Consider the following 16,966-nt stretch of genomic DNA (forward strand, 5'->3'; position numbering starts at 1 on the left):
GAGGGGAAGAGCAATGGGGATGTTGAAATCACCCATGATGAGGGTAGGGATGTCACAGGAGAGAAAATGTGGAAGCCAAGTGGCAAAATGATCCAGGAACTGATGGGAGGGGCCGGGAGGACGATACACCACCGCCACTTGCATGGAGAAGGGGGTGTAGAGTCTGACGGCATGGACCTCAAAAGAAGGGAAGACAAGTGAGGGTACTTGAGGGATAACCTGAAAGGTACATTTTGGTGATAGGAGCAGACCAACGCCTCCACCAGCTCTATTGTCTGATCTTGGGGTATGAGAGAAGTGAAGCCCCCCGTATGAAAGAGCAGCAGCAGCGGTAGTGTCTGACTGCTGGATCCAGGTTTCAGTAAGAGCCAGGAGGTTAAGAGAATTAGAATGGAAAAAGTCATGAATGAAGGAGAGTTTGTTACACACTGAGCGAGAATTCCAAAGTGCACAATTAAGAGAGACAGATGGCATGCAGGGAATATTAATAAGATTAGAGGGGTTTCTGAGTGTAGCAGTCGGGAGGTTTGACTTTCTATAACATGGGGGACCAGGGTTGGGAGCAATGTCTCCTGCGACTAGGAGAAGGAGGATAGAAAGAGTGAGCAGATGGTTAAGTGATTTGTGAGAGCGTCTCTGGTGTTGAATGGTGGGACTGACTGGATCTGTGCAGTTTAACAACGTGAAAAGAGCATGAGTGCTATACATAGGAGAGGAAAGAAGCGAGGGGCCAATGTGGATGGAGTGTAGAGAGTTAATGCCAGGGCGGTGGATGTGTGTGAATGCAGCTGTAGCTTTCCCAGGCTCCTGCAGTGTTCGTCTGCTTGGTTCTGTAGTGATACATCCCACCTATTACAGGGCAGGTTTATGATTCTATGATTCGGGTAACTCGGATGTCACAGATTCCTGAAGCATAAGGCTAATTGCACACGTACTTTTTTGCCCTGCGGATTTTTCCGCGCAGAATTGAAGAAATCCGCAGGTCAAATGACCTGCATTTTTCCTGCGGATTTCTTCCATTTTTAATGCGGTTTTCTTGCGGTTTTTGTGCGGTTTTCCACTGTGGTTTTCCCTCTGCGGATTTGGAGACAGGGGAGATGGAAAACCGCACAAAAGAAGTGACATGCTGCGGATTTTGTACCGCAGGAAAACCACGCGGAAAAACCCGCAGCGTCTGCACAACAGTTTGTTTTTGTTTTTTACATTGAATTACATGCTACTGTAAATCACACTGCGGATCCGCAGCATTTCTGCACTGTAAAATCCGCTGCGGATCCGCAGGAATTCTGCATCGTGTGCACACAGCCTAAATCTGCTGAGTGAATAACGTAAGGCTTTGTTCTCATGGCTTCTTTTGAGCTAATCTGCTCCAAAATACTCAAACACCTTGATAATACTCCCAATTTATTCTTATATGAATTCCACCTTTTTATATGGAGAACTTTTTTTTTTACTCCTAATAAAAAAAAAAAAAAGTTAAGAAAAATTGTTGGTTGTGGAAAAAAGTGCATGTTACCCCTAAGAGACTGATCCTGGTGGAATCTGCTCCAATCTAAGGGATGCAAACAACCCTCCATGCGACTATAGCCAGACAGCCTGGCCTATATGAGATTTCTCTGGAGTCTGGGAAAGAGCTGAACGGTGTAATAAAGCGTTCCTAAAAACTGAACTCTGACATTGCTAAGTATCAAGAACCCCACCCCAGGGGATAACACAGGGCTAATTCTAAGAGCTGTCATTAATCATTTTTACACTTTTTTTTTTTTTTCTTTTAGCCGCATTTGGGATACTGCATCAGGCCAGTGCCTAAAAACACTGATTGGTAAGTCCTAGTGAATCTTCCTTAGGCTAGTTTCACACTAGCGCATGGAGGAACTGCAGACAGCTGCGGGCTTCCTCCGTGAAGCTCCAACTCTGGCCGCCCTCCTCCGGTCAGCTCCGCCTTGGTCGGTATGCGGCCTGCTTACCCTATCTTTAGCATTGGGTACGCAGGCCGTGCCGATGAATGCAAATGCCTCCGCGTGTGTCTTTTTGACGGTGCGGCGACCTGCGCCAAACACAGCATGTTGTATTTTGGTGCGCTGACCGGAGAAGGTTCGGCCGGGGGCGGAGCTTCACGGAGGAAGCCCGCAGACGTCTGCAGCTCGTCCATATGCTAGTGTGAAACTAGCCTTAGACATTGCTGGCATTTACCGCTCTATCAATTGCTCCTCTGCACTCGGGCACGCCTGCCTGCTCATTCAGTGGTTGCTCCTGGTCACATTGTGGAGCATTGTGTAATGTGGACAGGGTGGTCACAGCTCGTGTCTTCTGTCATCCTGCAGATGATGATAACCCTCCTGTGTCTTTCGTGAAGTTTTCTCCAAACGGCAAATACATCCTAGCGGCCACTTTAGACAAGTGAGTACAGACATGTAATAGTTTTTCTACAGTTTTTTTTTTTTTCTTCACAAGATCTGTTTGCTATCTGTGAATGGAACAACTGATTTTAGTGGAGGAAATCTGGACAGGAAAGAAAATTGTTCTGCCTTGTCTGCACTGATTCACTGTGACAAACCCTCAACTGTGAATTCGGGAATAATCTATCTTGTGCACATAGATGCATTTTGGGGTCCAACCATTTCTGTGCTGCTGTACAGTCGCCTCTTGATTCCTGGCCGGTGCCCCTCCATTTGTCACATGAATGTCTCAGGACTATTCCCAGCGCTGCTCTGACGCTTTGTGTTTTCTTGTTTGCAGCACGCTGAAGTTGTGGGATTACAGTAAAGGGAAGGTAGGTTCTCCATAATTTCACGTCACATATAAGCTGTCTTTGCTGTTTATTCGGCCTCATCTGCTTTGTTTAACTACACCGCTTCCCCGTCTGCTTAGTGCACCATCAATTAACGTCCTTGTATTGTAACCTGTGCTGATTAACACACGCACTGATTAATCTGCTATTCTCCAGGTATCTCCTTTCCTCTGCGGAGCAGCTATTGATACCGTTCATCAGTCTTGCACCCCTAATTACACGCTAATTAGCAGAGCGGACCTTTCTTGTAGACTCCGTAATAAGCCAGCCTGTTATAGTAAAAGCGCAGGATGATTGTCTGCAGTGTGGCCTCTTGTGAGCGTCCTCTTTTACCAAGACTGATACATTATTGCCAGCAAAGTCTATGGCAATGTTGGTCTACCACCCCTGTATGTGGATAATGGGGGTGGTTGCAGGGCTGTGGAGTCGGTATAAAATGGTCCGACTCCTAAAATATATAATAAATTGGGTACAGTAGTTCAATGCAGAATGTGCTGAATACGTTTTCATAGGAATTTGGGAAAGTTATGAAATGTCCTATAAATTGCTGTTCTATTCCTGATCTAAGGCTACATTCACACACAGCGTTTTTGCTACGTTTTTTGAGGATACGTTTTTCAGCTGCAAAAGCAGATCAGCTTTTTAAAAAACCGCATCACCTGAAAGGTTTTTGAGCTCATAGATAATGTTTTTCAATAGCAAAAGCAGATTAGAAATCTGCTCTATCCATTTATCTATATCTGTCTATCCATATCTTATCTGTACCAAAAAGAATGAAAGCCGGGTAGCACACAGACTAACACTCCTTTTTTTTAGCACCAGTCAGGTAACCTCATAGCTGCCCAAAAGGACGCCCAGGACAGGCATTGCTCGTCTTCAGTAACACATCAACATCAATTGATAGTTGGAATAAATAGACTGCATTCACCACATCTTAAGGTGCAGGCTTTATTTTCAAGTGTAGGGATGTGCAGTATAAGGTTCTGCAGCAGCTGAGGTGTGCAGTATGAGATTCTGCGGAACAGTATGAGGTTCTTATAGTTTCTTATAGATATGGCGAACCCTGAGGTAACCCTGAATGAAGGTCAATGGACACAGGTGGCTGAATTGAAGGAATTGCTTAATCACCTATTTACCGTGACTAAAAAACTTACAAGCTGAGCATTTCACTCCTGGCATTTTCATAAGGATGGAAGAACTTGCTATTTTGCCTGCCCCAAAGAGGAGATTTAATCACAGATGGCATTTCTGCTTCAATGAAACGGAGAGAGACACAGCTAATGGAAAATAAAATTTTTCTGGCAGCTGTTTATGTGGACCCAAGTCATCGTATATTGCTTGATGATCAACAGCTTACTAAAGGAAAAGAAGCTCTGACTGAGGTAGCAGTTAGGATGAGTGGCCTACAGGAGGACTGCCAGGCGCAAGAGGACTCGGGTCCTGACAGTGCTACTGCTGCCATATCTTCATCCTCATCAGATGAGGAGTTTGACTTTGACAAGTATTTGTATGACATGGAGCAGGCAAAGCGTTGCTGCAAGGAAAAAGATTTCACTCCGTCTCCTATAGCAAGCAAGCTGACCATATTCCAGCAAAATGTTTCACTTGCTCTCAAAGAAATAGAAAAATTCAACTGTTCATCAAAACTGACTGTGCATGAGGCAATTCCTTTATACCCGGAAATTGTTAGAGATGTTGCCCATGTGGTTACGGCTTTGCCTCCAACCCAAGTTAGTGTAGAGAGGTTGTTCTCTGGCCTTAAAATTATTAGGTCAGATTTTAAGTCATCTATGAAGGAGGATCTGATGGAGGCAATTCTATTTCTTAGAACAAATTCATAGACTGCACAAATGTTATTTCTCGTTCGCCTTATTGGGGGACACAGAGACCATGGGTGTATGCTGCTGCCATTAGGAGGCTGACACTATGCACAGAAAAAGGTTAGCTCCTCCTCCGCAGTATACACCCCACCGACCGGCACTAATTTCTTTTGTTTAGCTTAGTGTCAGTAGGAGGTGGACACGGGTCTTTCATAGACCCATATCTACCTCAGTGTGCGTCGTATTCTTTTCAGATCTTTCGGAGGGATACAGAGTGAACAGTCACATCTGTAGTCCCACTATGAGACTGTGAGTACGGCGTGTACTGCCACCCCGTATCCTCACAGCTCTCCGATGCAGGACCAACAGCCTTCTCAGGCGGCCGCCAGCACGGGTACGTGTCAGCGATCCAGATGGTCCTCGTCTCCCACCCACTCGCCTACCAGAGCCTGTCGGTTTGGATGAGGCGCGGACATACTTCTACAGGACGTTCAAGGTACCTTTTTTCCAACAAGTTTTCCACAGAACGGTCCGACGACAGGGTAAGTATAGGGCCCCCAGTCGCATCCTCCATCAGCAGACATCCTTCAGGAGCGGTCGCTGCGGCGGTGCTGCGAGGCCCCCGCGGCCGCCCCGCGCTCCCAGGCTGCCGCCGCATGTGCCCCACAGCCCGTATCTTCACCTCGACCAGGCTTCAGACAGCAGCGTTTGGGCTGCGATACCGCCGCGCCGCCCCGCGCTGACAGGCGGCCGCCGCAGTTAATTTAGGCCCCGGCTTCAGTTTTGGCCTAGTCAAGCGTGGCGGCCACGCCCCCCGCCTTCATTCTCAGGCGGCTTTTCCTCACGCCCATTCTAAGCCCGCCCACCGCCTCCCCTCCTGCTCCCAGGCGCCCTGAGGCGGCGATCAGCCCACCATTGTCAGCGGGCGGTGTCATGTTCAGCGTCGGTGGTTAGCTCCGCCCATCCTCTCAGGAAAAGCGCGCTTCTTTCTCGTGCTCCTCAGGCGGCCGCCATTTTCTCTCCTGTCTGGACACTGCACTCTGCTGCGGCCCTGCAAATCCAGACGAGCTGTGCAGCATCGCGTACTGGGGTTATCCACAGGACAACAGACCGTGAGTAGCTCTGCTTCTGCAGACTGACACCCTCCTCTCTGTCCCCCAACCTTCCGACACTCCTTCAGTGGCTGTCCCTCATTATGTGTACCTCTAAGCCTGATCTTGTTCGATCCCCTGCTATCACAGTCAGTGGCGGATCTTACTAAAGTGTCTCAGTCCCTAGTGGCCGTTCTTGATACGTTGCCCCTGGACACTTCTTCAGTATCCAGCAGGTTGCAAGAGGCTCCTTCTGAGCCAGCCAGCATGAGCCGCAAAAGACCCAGGCAGGATCTCCAGCCGGAATCCTCCCCTTGTCCTATCTCAACACATAGTCCTTCCCAAAAGTCTCCTTCCCGTGCCTCCTCACCCAAGTCAGGCGAAGCGTTCTCGGATGCGCCATCCGAAGACATTTTATAGCTGGATTCGGACCATGACGCGGACATGAAGGTTACAGTTCAGAACCTCATTGCAGCGATTAACCACACCTCGAAATCACAGACTCCACTGCGAAATCCTCAGATCAGGAGGTTTCGTTCAGACGGGCAGAAACACCTTCCAGAGTCTTCGCTTCGCACTCTGAGTTTGGCAAGCTTCTTACCAGGGAAAGAGAAAATCCGACCAGGCGCTTTCAAAGAGGGAAGCGCCTCGGCGTACTGTATCCATTTTCTCAAGAGCTCACCGACCACGTCAGCTTCCCCCTGTGTTGACGCTCCCGTGTCCAGACTATCTAACCACACGGTCCTCCCAATTTCAGGTGTGGCGTCTCTGATAGATTCTAACGGCAGGATCATAGAATCTTTAGCAAAGTCAGCATTCGAAGCGGCTGCGACGGTGCTAAGCCCAGCCTTCGCTTCCACTTGGGTAGCAAAGGCCATAGCTACTTGGGCGAAGGATCTCCGCCAGGGCATTCTGGATAGGGCCCAACCAGAGCGATTGGCCGAGCTAGCCAACGAGATCTCCCATGCAGGGGATTATCTGGTCTCGGCCTCCTTGGATGCCGCGTCTTGCGCAGCTCAAGCGTCTAGCAACGTTGTTGCAATCCGGCGTACAATTTGGCTCAAGGCTTGGCAGGCGGATTGGTCTTCAAGAAAGTCCCTTACCAATCTGCCTTTTCAGGGAGCGCGTCTTTTCGGAACCCAGCTGGATGAGATTATTAAAGACGCCACTGGAGGTACAAGCTCTCTTCTCCCCCAGTCCAAGTCTCGTAGACCTCCTCCAAGGCGTCAGTTTCGGCCCTTTCGGTCTTCCACCGCTTCGCGATGGCAGAAATCTTTTCCAACCAACAAAGGCTGCAAGCACGCCAGGATAGGGAGAAGGTCTCCTTTAAGCCCACTCCCTCCTGGAGGTCTCACTCCTCCCAGGGCAGATCATCCAGATCTTGGACGGTCCACATCAGCATGACTATCAACGAAACCCCGAGGCGCCTTCCCAACTGGTCGGTCGACTCCTTTTCTTCAGAGACGTCTGGCTTGCCTCAGTGGAGGACGCATGGGTCAGGGAGGTTGTATCCTTAGGATACAAGATAGAGTTCGCTTCTCGGCCCCGGGATCGTTTCTTCGAGTCCCGACCTTCAAAGACCCTGCCTTAGTTCCCGGTTTCTTTGCATCCATCGCCTCCCTCCTCAGTTCCAGGGTGATCGTGCCCGTTCCCGAGTCAGAATGTTTCACAGGGTTTTATTCAAACCTGTTTGTAGTACCGAAAAAAGGCGGCGCGGTCCGGCCCATCCTGGACCTCAAGTTACTGAACAGGAGAGTCCGCCTACGGCATTTCAGGATGGAGTCTCTTCGTTCAGTAATCGCTTCCATGGAGGCGCAGGAATTCAGGCGCTCAATAGACATTCAAGATGCCTATTTGCATGTTCCTATCTTTAACGGACATCAGAAATTCCTGCGTTTCGCGATTCACCAGAACCACTACCAGTTTGTCGCCCTGCCGTTCGGTCTCGCCACCGCACCCAGAGTATTTACAAAGATCATGGCTGCGTTGATGGCCTTGTTGAGGATCAGAGGTCTCGTCCTTTTTCCGTACCTCGACGACATTCTAATCAAAGCTCCGTCTTTTCACCAGACTCGCCAATGTCTTTCAATTGTTCTCGATACCCTGTCCAATTTCGGGTCGTCCGTCAACACAAAAGTCCTGCCTTGTTCCGACACAATGTCTTGTGTTTCTAGTCCTATTGTTTGACACCCACCGATCGAGGGTCTTTCTCCCGGAAGAGAAGTTGATCTCTCTGCGGCGAGATGTACGATCACAGCAGACCACACGGCTCTCATCTCTCCGGTCAGCCATGAAAGTCTTGGGAAAGATGGTGGCGACGGCCGAAACGGTCCCTTTGCCCAATTTCACTCAAGACCACTTCAACAGGCCATCCTGTCTCGGTGGAACAAGTCTGTCCTTTCCCTGGACCGTCCAACTCGCCTTTCGCCCCGGGTCAAACAGTCCCTCAATTGGTGGCTGACGTCTCCTTTTATTTCTCTAGGCCGGTCATTCCTTCCGATTCACTGGCAGATTGTGACAACGGATGCCAGCCTTCTCGGCTGGGGTGCAGTGTTTCGCAATCAGACTGTTCAGGGTCGGTGGTCGACTCAAGACAACTCTGCCTATCACTGTCCTCGAGATACGGGCGATTTATCTGTGTCTCATTCACTGGGAAAGGCTTCTCAGGGGTCTGCCAATCCGGATTCAGACAGACAATGCCACAGCGGTGGCATATGTCAACCACCAAGGGGGGACTCTGAGTTCCTCAGCTCTAGCGGAGGTGTCCAAGATTCTTCACTGGGCAGTGGTCTCAGTCCCAGCGATATCCGTGGTGCACATTCCCGGAGTGGACAACTGGGCTGCCAATTTTCTCAGCCGCGAGGGTCTCGCGGCGGGAGAGTGGTCCTTACATCTGGACGTCTTCCATCAGCTTTGCCGTCGTTGGGTGACTCCGGACGTAGATCTGCTGGCGTCTCGCATGAACAGGAAGGTCCCACAGTAAGTGTCCAGAGCCCGAGATCCTCTCGCAGTGGGCACCGATTCTCTGACCATTCCCTGGTCTCAGTTCAAGCTCCCCTACCTGTTCCCTCCCCTTCCTCCTCTTCCCAAGCTGTTGAAGAAAATCAAGGGGAAGGGGTTCCGGTGATCCACATCGCTACGGATTGGCCCAGAAGATCTTGGTTCGCGGACGTCGTCAACCTGTTCGCGGACGCCCCCTGGAAGCTTCCAGACAGAGCGGATCTGCTGTCTCAGGGTCCGATTTGCCACCCCAATTCTCGGCCACTCAATTTAACGGCGTGGCTGTTGAGACCGCGATTCTGCAACGGTGAGGTTTTTCGGATCGGGTTATTCGCACCATGATCCGGGCTAGAAAGCCTTCGTCTTCCAAAATTTATTGTCGTGCGTGGAAGGCCTATTTCGCTTAGTGCGAGGCCAATAACATTCCGCCCATGTCCTTTTTTGACTCCCTTCTGTCCTGGCGTTCCTCCAGACAGGCCTTGATGCGGCCTTGCCCTCAGCTCTTTAAAGGGGCAAGTCTTGGCGCTTTCCATTTTGTTCCAGAAGACGTTGGCCTCCCGTCCGCAGGTCAAGACCTTTCTTCAGGGAGTGGCTCATGCTGCACTTCCGTACCGTGCGCCGGTGGATCCATGGGATCTTAATCTGGTTCTCGATGTTCTACAAGGTCCACCCTTCGAACCTCTCGGAAGTTTCCCTATCCCTTCTCTCCTGGAACGTAGCCTTCCTGGTGGCCATCACCTCCATCCGGCGCGTGTCAGAATTGGCGGCCTTTTCCTGTCGCTCCCCTTTCTTGGTGCTCCACCAGGATAAGGTGGTCCTGCGGCCTCCGCCCTCTTTCCTTCCTAAGGTGGTGTCCACTTTCCACTTGAATGAGGATATTGTTCTCCCGTCCTTTTGTCCGGGTCCAACTCGCCCTCTTGAGCGCTCCTTGAACAAGTTAGACCTGGTCAGGGCGATGAAGGTCTACCTGGCTAGGATGACTTCCTTGCAGAAGACAGACTCTCTCTTCATCATTCCAGATGGTGCGCGGAAAGGTCAGCCGGCCTCCAAGGCTACTATTCCTCGCTGGATCAGATCAGCAATTTTAGAACCCTACTGGGTCAAGCATCGAGTGGCCCCCTCCTGGAATTAGAGCTCACTCTACCCGGGCAGTGGGTGCCTCCTGGACAGTGCACCACAGAGCTTCCGCGCTGCAGCTTTGCAAAGCTGCAACCTGGTCATCTGTTCACACGTTTGTGAAATTCTACAGGGTCCACACCTACGCTTCGGCGGATGCCAGCCTAGGAAGAAGGATCCTGCAGACAGCGGTGGTGAGTCTGCTGGCCTGATGGAAGTTTGCTTTCCCTCCCCAGGGACTGCTTTGGGACATCCCATGGTCTCTGTGTCCCCCAATAAGGCGAACGAGAAAACATGATTTTTGGGTTGCTTACCGTAAAATCTGTTTCTCGGAGCCTTCATTGGGGGACACAGCACCCTCCCATGTTCTGCAACTCCTGTTCTTATGTTTGTTACTTACAGTTGAGTTGTCTGTTCTGTTGCAATCTTTTTTGTTACTTCTACTGCTTTCTCACTAACTGAAGAAATTAGTGCCGGTCGGTGGGGTGTATACTGCGGAGGAGGAGCTAACCTTTTTCTGTGCATAGTGTCAGCCTCCTAGTGGCAGCAGCATACACCCATGGTCTCTGTGTCCCCCAATGAAGGCTCCGAGAAACAGATTTTACGGTAAGCAACCCAAAAATCCTGTTTTAGTACGTTTTTGTTGAACTGTTTTTTGCCACCTACATAGTGATGTGTATATATATATATATATATATATATATATATATATATATATATATATATATATACACACACACACATATATACACTGTGCATATATGTGTGTGTATGTATGTATATATACACTCACTGGCCACTTTATTAGGTACACCATGCTAGTAAGGGGTTGGACCCCCTTTTGCCTTCAGAACTGCCTCAATTCTTCGTGGCAGAGATTCAACAAGGTGCTGGAAGCATTCCTCAGAGATTTTGGACCATATTGACATGATGGCATCACACAGTTGGCGCAGATTTGTCGGCTGCACATCCCTGATGCGAATCTCCCGTTCCACCACATCCCAAAGATGCTCTATTGGATTGAGATCTGGTGACTGAGGAGGCCATTTGAGTACAGTAAACTCATTGTCATGTTCAAGAAACCAATCTGAGATGATTCGAGCTTTATGACATGGCGCATTATCCTGCTGAAAGTAGCCATCAGATGTTGGGTACATTGTGGTCATAAAGGGATGGACATGGTCAGCAACAATACTCAGGTAGGCTGTGGCGTTGCAACGATGCTCAATTGGTACCAAGGGGCCCAAAGAGTGCCCAGAAAAAATTCCCCACACCATGACACCACCACCACCAGCCTGAACCGTTGATACAAGGCAGGATGGATCCATGCTTTCATGTTGTTTACGCCAAATTCTGACCCTACCATCCGAATGTCGCAGCAGAAATCGAGACTCATCAGACCAGGCAACGTTTTTCCAATCTTCTACTGTCCAATTTCGATGAGCTTGTGCAAATTTTAGCCTCAGTTTCCTGTTCTTAGCTGAGAGGAGTGGTACCCAGTGTGGTCTTCTGCTGCTGTAGCCCATCTGCCTCAAAGTTCGACGCACTGTGCGTTCAGAGATGCTCTTCTGCCTACCTTGGTTGTAACGGGTGGCAATTTGAGTCACTGTTGCCTTTCTATCAGCTCGAACCAGTCTGCCCATTCTCCTCTGACCTCTGGCATCAACATGGCATTTCCGGCCACAGAACTGCCGCTCACTGGATTTTTTTTCTTTTTCGGACCATTCTCTGTAAACCCTAGAGATGGTTGTGCGTGAAAATCCCAGTAGATCAGCAGTTTCTGAAATTCTCAGACCAGCCCTTCTGGCACCAACAATCATGCCACGTTCAAAGGCACTCAAATCACCTTTCTTCCCCATACTGATGCTCGGTTTGAACTGCAGGAGATTGTCTTGACCATGTCTACATGCCTAAATGCACTGAGTTGCCGCCATGTGATTGGCTGATTAGAAATTAAGTCTTAACACACAGTTGGACAGGTGTACCTAATAAAGTGGCCAGTGAGTGTGTGTATATATATATATATATATATATATATATATATATATATATATATTCGATATTACATAGTGTATTACATATTTACAATTTATTAGTTTTGTGTTCTAAAGTTGTATTCCAATAAATATATATTATGTTCTATCTAAATGTCTTGATTATTGTATCATAAACATGATTAAATGTCTGATGTTCACATTGTACTACAATAAATTTTTCACTTAAATATAAGCAATATATGTTGGAGTCGGTGGATGGGAAATTGAGGAGTCGGAGTCGCAGGTTTGGCTTACCGACTCCACAGCCCTGGGTGGTTGTGTGAAGTCACGTTTAGCCACTGCTTTTTGTGGCCCAAGTACTAGCTGAATTACCTGACCCGGCTTGTGCCTCTCTTCCCATCTACGTGTTTTCCCTATTTGTCACTGCTGCCATCTGGAACTGTTTTCCATTCAGTGTCACTAACTGCAATGTCCTTATCACCCTCAGTGCCTGAAAACGTACACGTGTCACAAGAACGAGAAGTACTGCATCTTCGCCAATTTCTCCGTGACCGGCGGCAAGGTATGTCCGGCACTAACCAAATCGACGTTTTATTGTGATTTCAGACGACTGCTTGTACATTTATATTTACTTTGCTGTTTTGTGTTCCAGTGGATTGTGTCTGGGTCAGAAGATAATCTGGTGTATATCTGGAACCTTCAAACCAAGGAGATTGTGCAGAAATTACAGGGACACACGGGTAAGGGGTGCCACAATGTGGGAGGGAAAGATGACAATGTCATTGACCCCGCGCCGGGACAAAAAGCTAAAACTTTGTATCAGACCTCCCACATTTATTAAGCTGGGATACTTGACTGTGGCGTAAATTGTAACAAAATAATGGATTTACGCTGTGCACAAAGAAAATTGTAACTTTTCTAATTAAATGTTGACAGTATTAAAAAAAAAAAAATAATTATGGTTGTGGTCTTCCAGTTTTATTGACATTAAAGGGAATCTGCCACCGCCATCAGGGGCTTATCTACAGCATTACAGAATGCTGTAGATAAGCCCCCAATGTAACCTGAAAGAAGAAAAACGAGTTAGGTTATACTCACCCAGGGGCGGTCTGGGTCCGGAGGGTGTCGCGGTCCGGCGCCTCCCATCTTGTAGCAATGACGTCCTCTTCTTTGCTTCTTGTCGCTGCTCTGGCACAGGCGCACTGCTCTGCCCTGTTGAGGGCAGAGCAGAGTACTGCAGTGTGCAGGCGCTGGACCTCTTCCGGCGCCTGCGCACTGCAAGATGGGAGGCGCCGGACCGCGACACCCTCCGGACCCAGACCGCCCCTGGGTGAGTATAACCTAACTCGTTTTTCTTCTCACTCAGGTTACATTGGGGGCTTATCTACAGCATTCTGTAATGCTGTAGATAAGCCCCTGATGGCGGTGGCCGCAGCTTATATACCAAAAAATAGATGACAGATTCCCTTTAATGGGGGGGAAAAAAAGCCTGAAACTAGCAGAGTTTGGCTCAAATGTCCGCCTGCCCCGCTGTTAAAGATGCAGAGTTATTAAAGCTGTGAACCTCTTAATTTGGTGCTGATTGATCCAAGTATCTTTCTTAGACTGGTGGTAAATACCTGCGCTGTGGTAATACCGGCCATGTCTTTCCTCACCTCTGCTTGGTGTAAACGAATAGAAGCAATTTTATTACTAGACTCATCCTAACCTTGGGGACCAATGTAATAATGATATTAGATTGTCAGCCCCTAGGATCAGATTTTGATTGTGTTGGGTATTGACTGGGTTCCAATGGTCAGGAATGATGGGAGTTATCCTCTGTGCACAGGTTTTGTTCTGGTGATGGCAGTTAGCTCAGTAATTACTTTTCCTTCTGTCTTTCAGATGTCGTCATTTCCACCGCCTGCCACCCAACAGAAAACATCATCGCGTCTGCAGCGCTAGAGAACGACAAGACTATCAAACTGTGGAAGAGCGACTGCTAAGCCCCCCATGTTGTTAGACTGTGTCATTAGGGGGTTCACCGGAGGGAGAACGTTTTATCCTTCAGCACCACGAACAATGATGATGATCTTACAGACTTCACAGCCTCAGATCTGTGTTTTGTTTTTTTTTTTCTTCTTGCCCCCCTTGGTGGTAATTCACCGGATGTTTTTTTTTTTTTTTCCCCCCAGTTTCGTGTCACATTAAAAACAATGAAGATGCAATGTGAAGGCCCCCACCCTGCCCAAAAATATCATTTTCTTGGTTGTTTTCCTGTATTGGCTCACATCTGTGCATGCAGCTCTTGTGTACACCGAGGTACAATCTGTATAATGCCCCCAAGGCCTAACTTGTCTTCTGCACCAGCCACAGCTGCGCTCCCAGCCATCGCCATGGTCGTACCAGCCGTAGCGCTTACTGGATCAGATCCTCCTAGGAGCAGTGAGATGTCTGGACAGGCCCAGGTATTAACACTACAGCAGTGCAGACACTGACCCAGCAGGGGACCTCAGTGTGCTCCCCCAGCTATCGCTTTGTGACTGCAGCTTTGGATGTGAATAGAGTATAAGTTAGAATATTGTCGTTAGCGCAGTTTCTGGGCATTATACGACAGATTACCATTGTGTGCTGTGCAGCTGCGCCTAGTCATCACCTGTAATCCTCAGCTGTTATTGGGGGTCACGTCCCCTCCACTCTGCGACGATTGAGGCTGTGAGCATCTTGCCGTTTTCCTCCTCAGTTTACGCTTTTTTTATATCAGTTTTATGATCATTTCATTTGTGACCAAAACGAGGGGCGAACGCCCAGATCTCCTCCTCGCCATCGCAGATTCCCCTCCTGCTTATGGCTGTATAGTTCTGTGTTTACCTGTGTTCTGTAGGATCCGACCACTGGGAAAATCTGCAGCTCTCTCCAGTCCCCAGCGGTCATCACAGTATTCTTATACCAGCCCTGATTTATTCCTGCGCACAGCTGAGGGTTTGTTACAGTGTATCAGCTTAGCTATTTGCTCCATGCACACTGTAACAATCCCTCAGCTGTTTATCAGGACTAGGTCTGAGTGCTTGTCTGCCTCTGCGTTTAGCAAGAATGTTTCCAAGTATTGAAAGCAGCAAGCAGAGATCTTTCCTGAAGAATTAAATGAGCGGCCGATTACGCTACCATCACATCAGGCCGACCTTTATCCCTTCAGTCTCTGCGGCTCTTCCCTTTTCCTTTATCCACTTTTGCTGGATTGAAGATGAGAACGGTCGGGCGATAGGGCAACCATCAACTGTAAAAAAGAAAAAATAATAAAACAGTTGCAGTTTTTGTATTTTGGAAATTCATGGAATTGTATTGCTTATGGCATCAGTCTGTTTTTACTTCAGATTTTTTTTTTTTTTTTATATATATATATATTTTTGTCAGTTTTTTTTTTTCGTTTAATTTTTTTCCTGATCGCATACAGAACCATAAGCTGTAATAAAGAGGTGGGTTTTTACGTGAACGCGGCGTGCTGTGTCCTTCCTGCTGCCGTCTGCTGTGTGCAACCCTCTGGGGAAGCGAGTGGTCCCAACAGACAAAAGCTAAGCAACCTATCCCTCGTGTGCCTGCACTAGACCGGACAATCACCCCCAACCTCCGGTGCAGATATCCGGCCTACGGTCACCACTAGTATCAGACTATGGCCACTCTATTCCATCATGGACCCAGCCAAGAATTGGGCAAAACTTGCAGAAAATTATGGGGGGGGTTTTCCAGTTTTTAAAAACCTTTGTCCCCAGCTGCAGATTTTTTTTATTTTTTAGCAAACTTCTTTACGTGCTCTCCCTGGGTCTAGCAATGTGTCTACAGCGCTGATGTCACATTGGTATCGCTGTATCCAATTGGTAAGTTCATCTGATCAATGTGGCAGCTCTATTTGGGCTCAAGCCATTGTCTGCAGCACAATAATCAGCGCTGCAGTTACCAACACCAGGAGCGGTAGTAGAGACTCCGGGCTGGACCTGGGGAAAGGAAGAGACATGCAGGTTGGGAGGGTTATTTTTTTATAAAGATAAAAAAAAACTGCCTGAAAAAGGGGTTTATTGAAACTGATTCCACATTTAATGCCACGTAATGCACTGAAGCAAAATGATGACTGATCTCTGTACCTACACGAGGTAGCCGCACACTGCGACTAATGAATATGTGAACTCCAATACTGCTGAAAACCATGAAAACGTAAGGTACTTAGCATTTTTTGGTCAAAGAGCGCAAAAGCCTCCAACCACATCAAGGTGCATCTAAATATGGACGGTCCCTGTCACTAATATCATACTTCTCCAGGTGCCAAACCAGGTCTTGCCTCACATTTACAGTAATATTGGAGGTCATGTATCAGTCCCAGTGTGTGGACGCACTGTGTATATATATCGGCCACATAGCGGTTTTGTGCACCTGGACATTAATACTAAAGGTGTGCAAGCTTTTTTTTTTTCGGCTCTGTACAATATAAACTCAGTTGTCGTTTCTCCTGTTGTAATCTCTGCTGATAAATGTACTTTATAATCTGACTCTGTGATGAAAAAAATGACCCTTCCAAGTGCATTAAAACGTAGATTCTACAAATGCGGAACATTTGTGGCTGCAGACACTGACCATGACCTGGCTGTATTCACAATTGTAATGGACTTGCAGAATCTACAATTTTTACACTTGAGTGGGACGGTTCAGCTTTCTCCCATACAAGTTTGAAGGCGCCATCTGCAATGAAGCTGGCGCCTGTTCACATTACACCAATATGCTGTTATTTTGGTACCTCCTGGTGTCTTATTTTGCCTTAAGAAAAGAAATATTCACTCAATCTGCCGACCAGCTCCCGCCAGTGTCCAGGCCCTTTCCTCTAACATTGCTTGGCTCCTGCCAGTCTCTGCCAATACTTCACATGTCAATATAGGATGTACAGAGACCGTCAGGGTCCTGGTAGAAGAGGAGCTGTGGAATCCGGTCAGGCAGGGCCTCTGGACATTCTCAGTGACTAGCGCTGACATCACTGAGGTTGCACAGCCTCCCCGCCGGACCTGAGGTGAACTCGGCAGCGTGGGAAAATGTTCAGAAACTTTCCCACGCTACAGAGTTCATGTCCAGTCAGGTGGGGAGACTGTGCAGGCATGTTTTCATTCATTCCGCAGTGGTTTACAGCCA

General features: G+C 48.2%; 1 protein-coding gene across 2 annotated transcripts in view; it reads left to right on the plus strand.

The window, feature by feature from the left end:
• The window catches only part of WDR5 (WD repeat domain 5), a 50,970-nt gene extending 35,683 nt beyond the window's left edge, over positions 1–15,287 (plus strand). For both annotated transcript variants that reach the window (XM_073559255.1, XM_073559264.1), the window contains exons 9-14: positions 1,776–1,822; positions 2,325–2,400; positions 2,740–2,773; positions 12,303–12,377; positions 12,468–12,555; positions 13,700–15,287. In XM_073559255.1, coding sequence (XP_073415356.1) covers positions 1,776–1,822; positions 2,325–2,400; positions 2,740–2,773; positions 12,303–12,377; positions 12,468–12,555; positions 13,700–13,800 — 421 coding nt within the window. In that variant the 3' untranslated portion in view covers positions 13,801–15,287. The remainder of the gene's footprint in view (positions 1–1,775; positions 1,823–2,324; positions 2,401–2,739; positions 2,774–12,302; positions 12,378–12,467; positions 12,556–13,699) is intronic.
• Positions 15,288–16,966: the final 1,679 nt, after the last annotated feature.

This window comes from Dendrobates tinctorius, unplaced genomic scaffold (genome assembly GCF_039654945.1).
Source record: "Dendrobates tinctorius isolate UK_male_01 unplaced genomic scaffold, ASM3965494v1 ptg000013l, whole genome shotgun sequence".
Taxonomy (NCBI): Eukaryota; Metazoa; Chordata; class Amphibia; order Anura; family Dendrobatidae; genus Dendrobates; species Dendrobates tinctorius.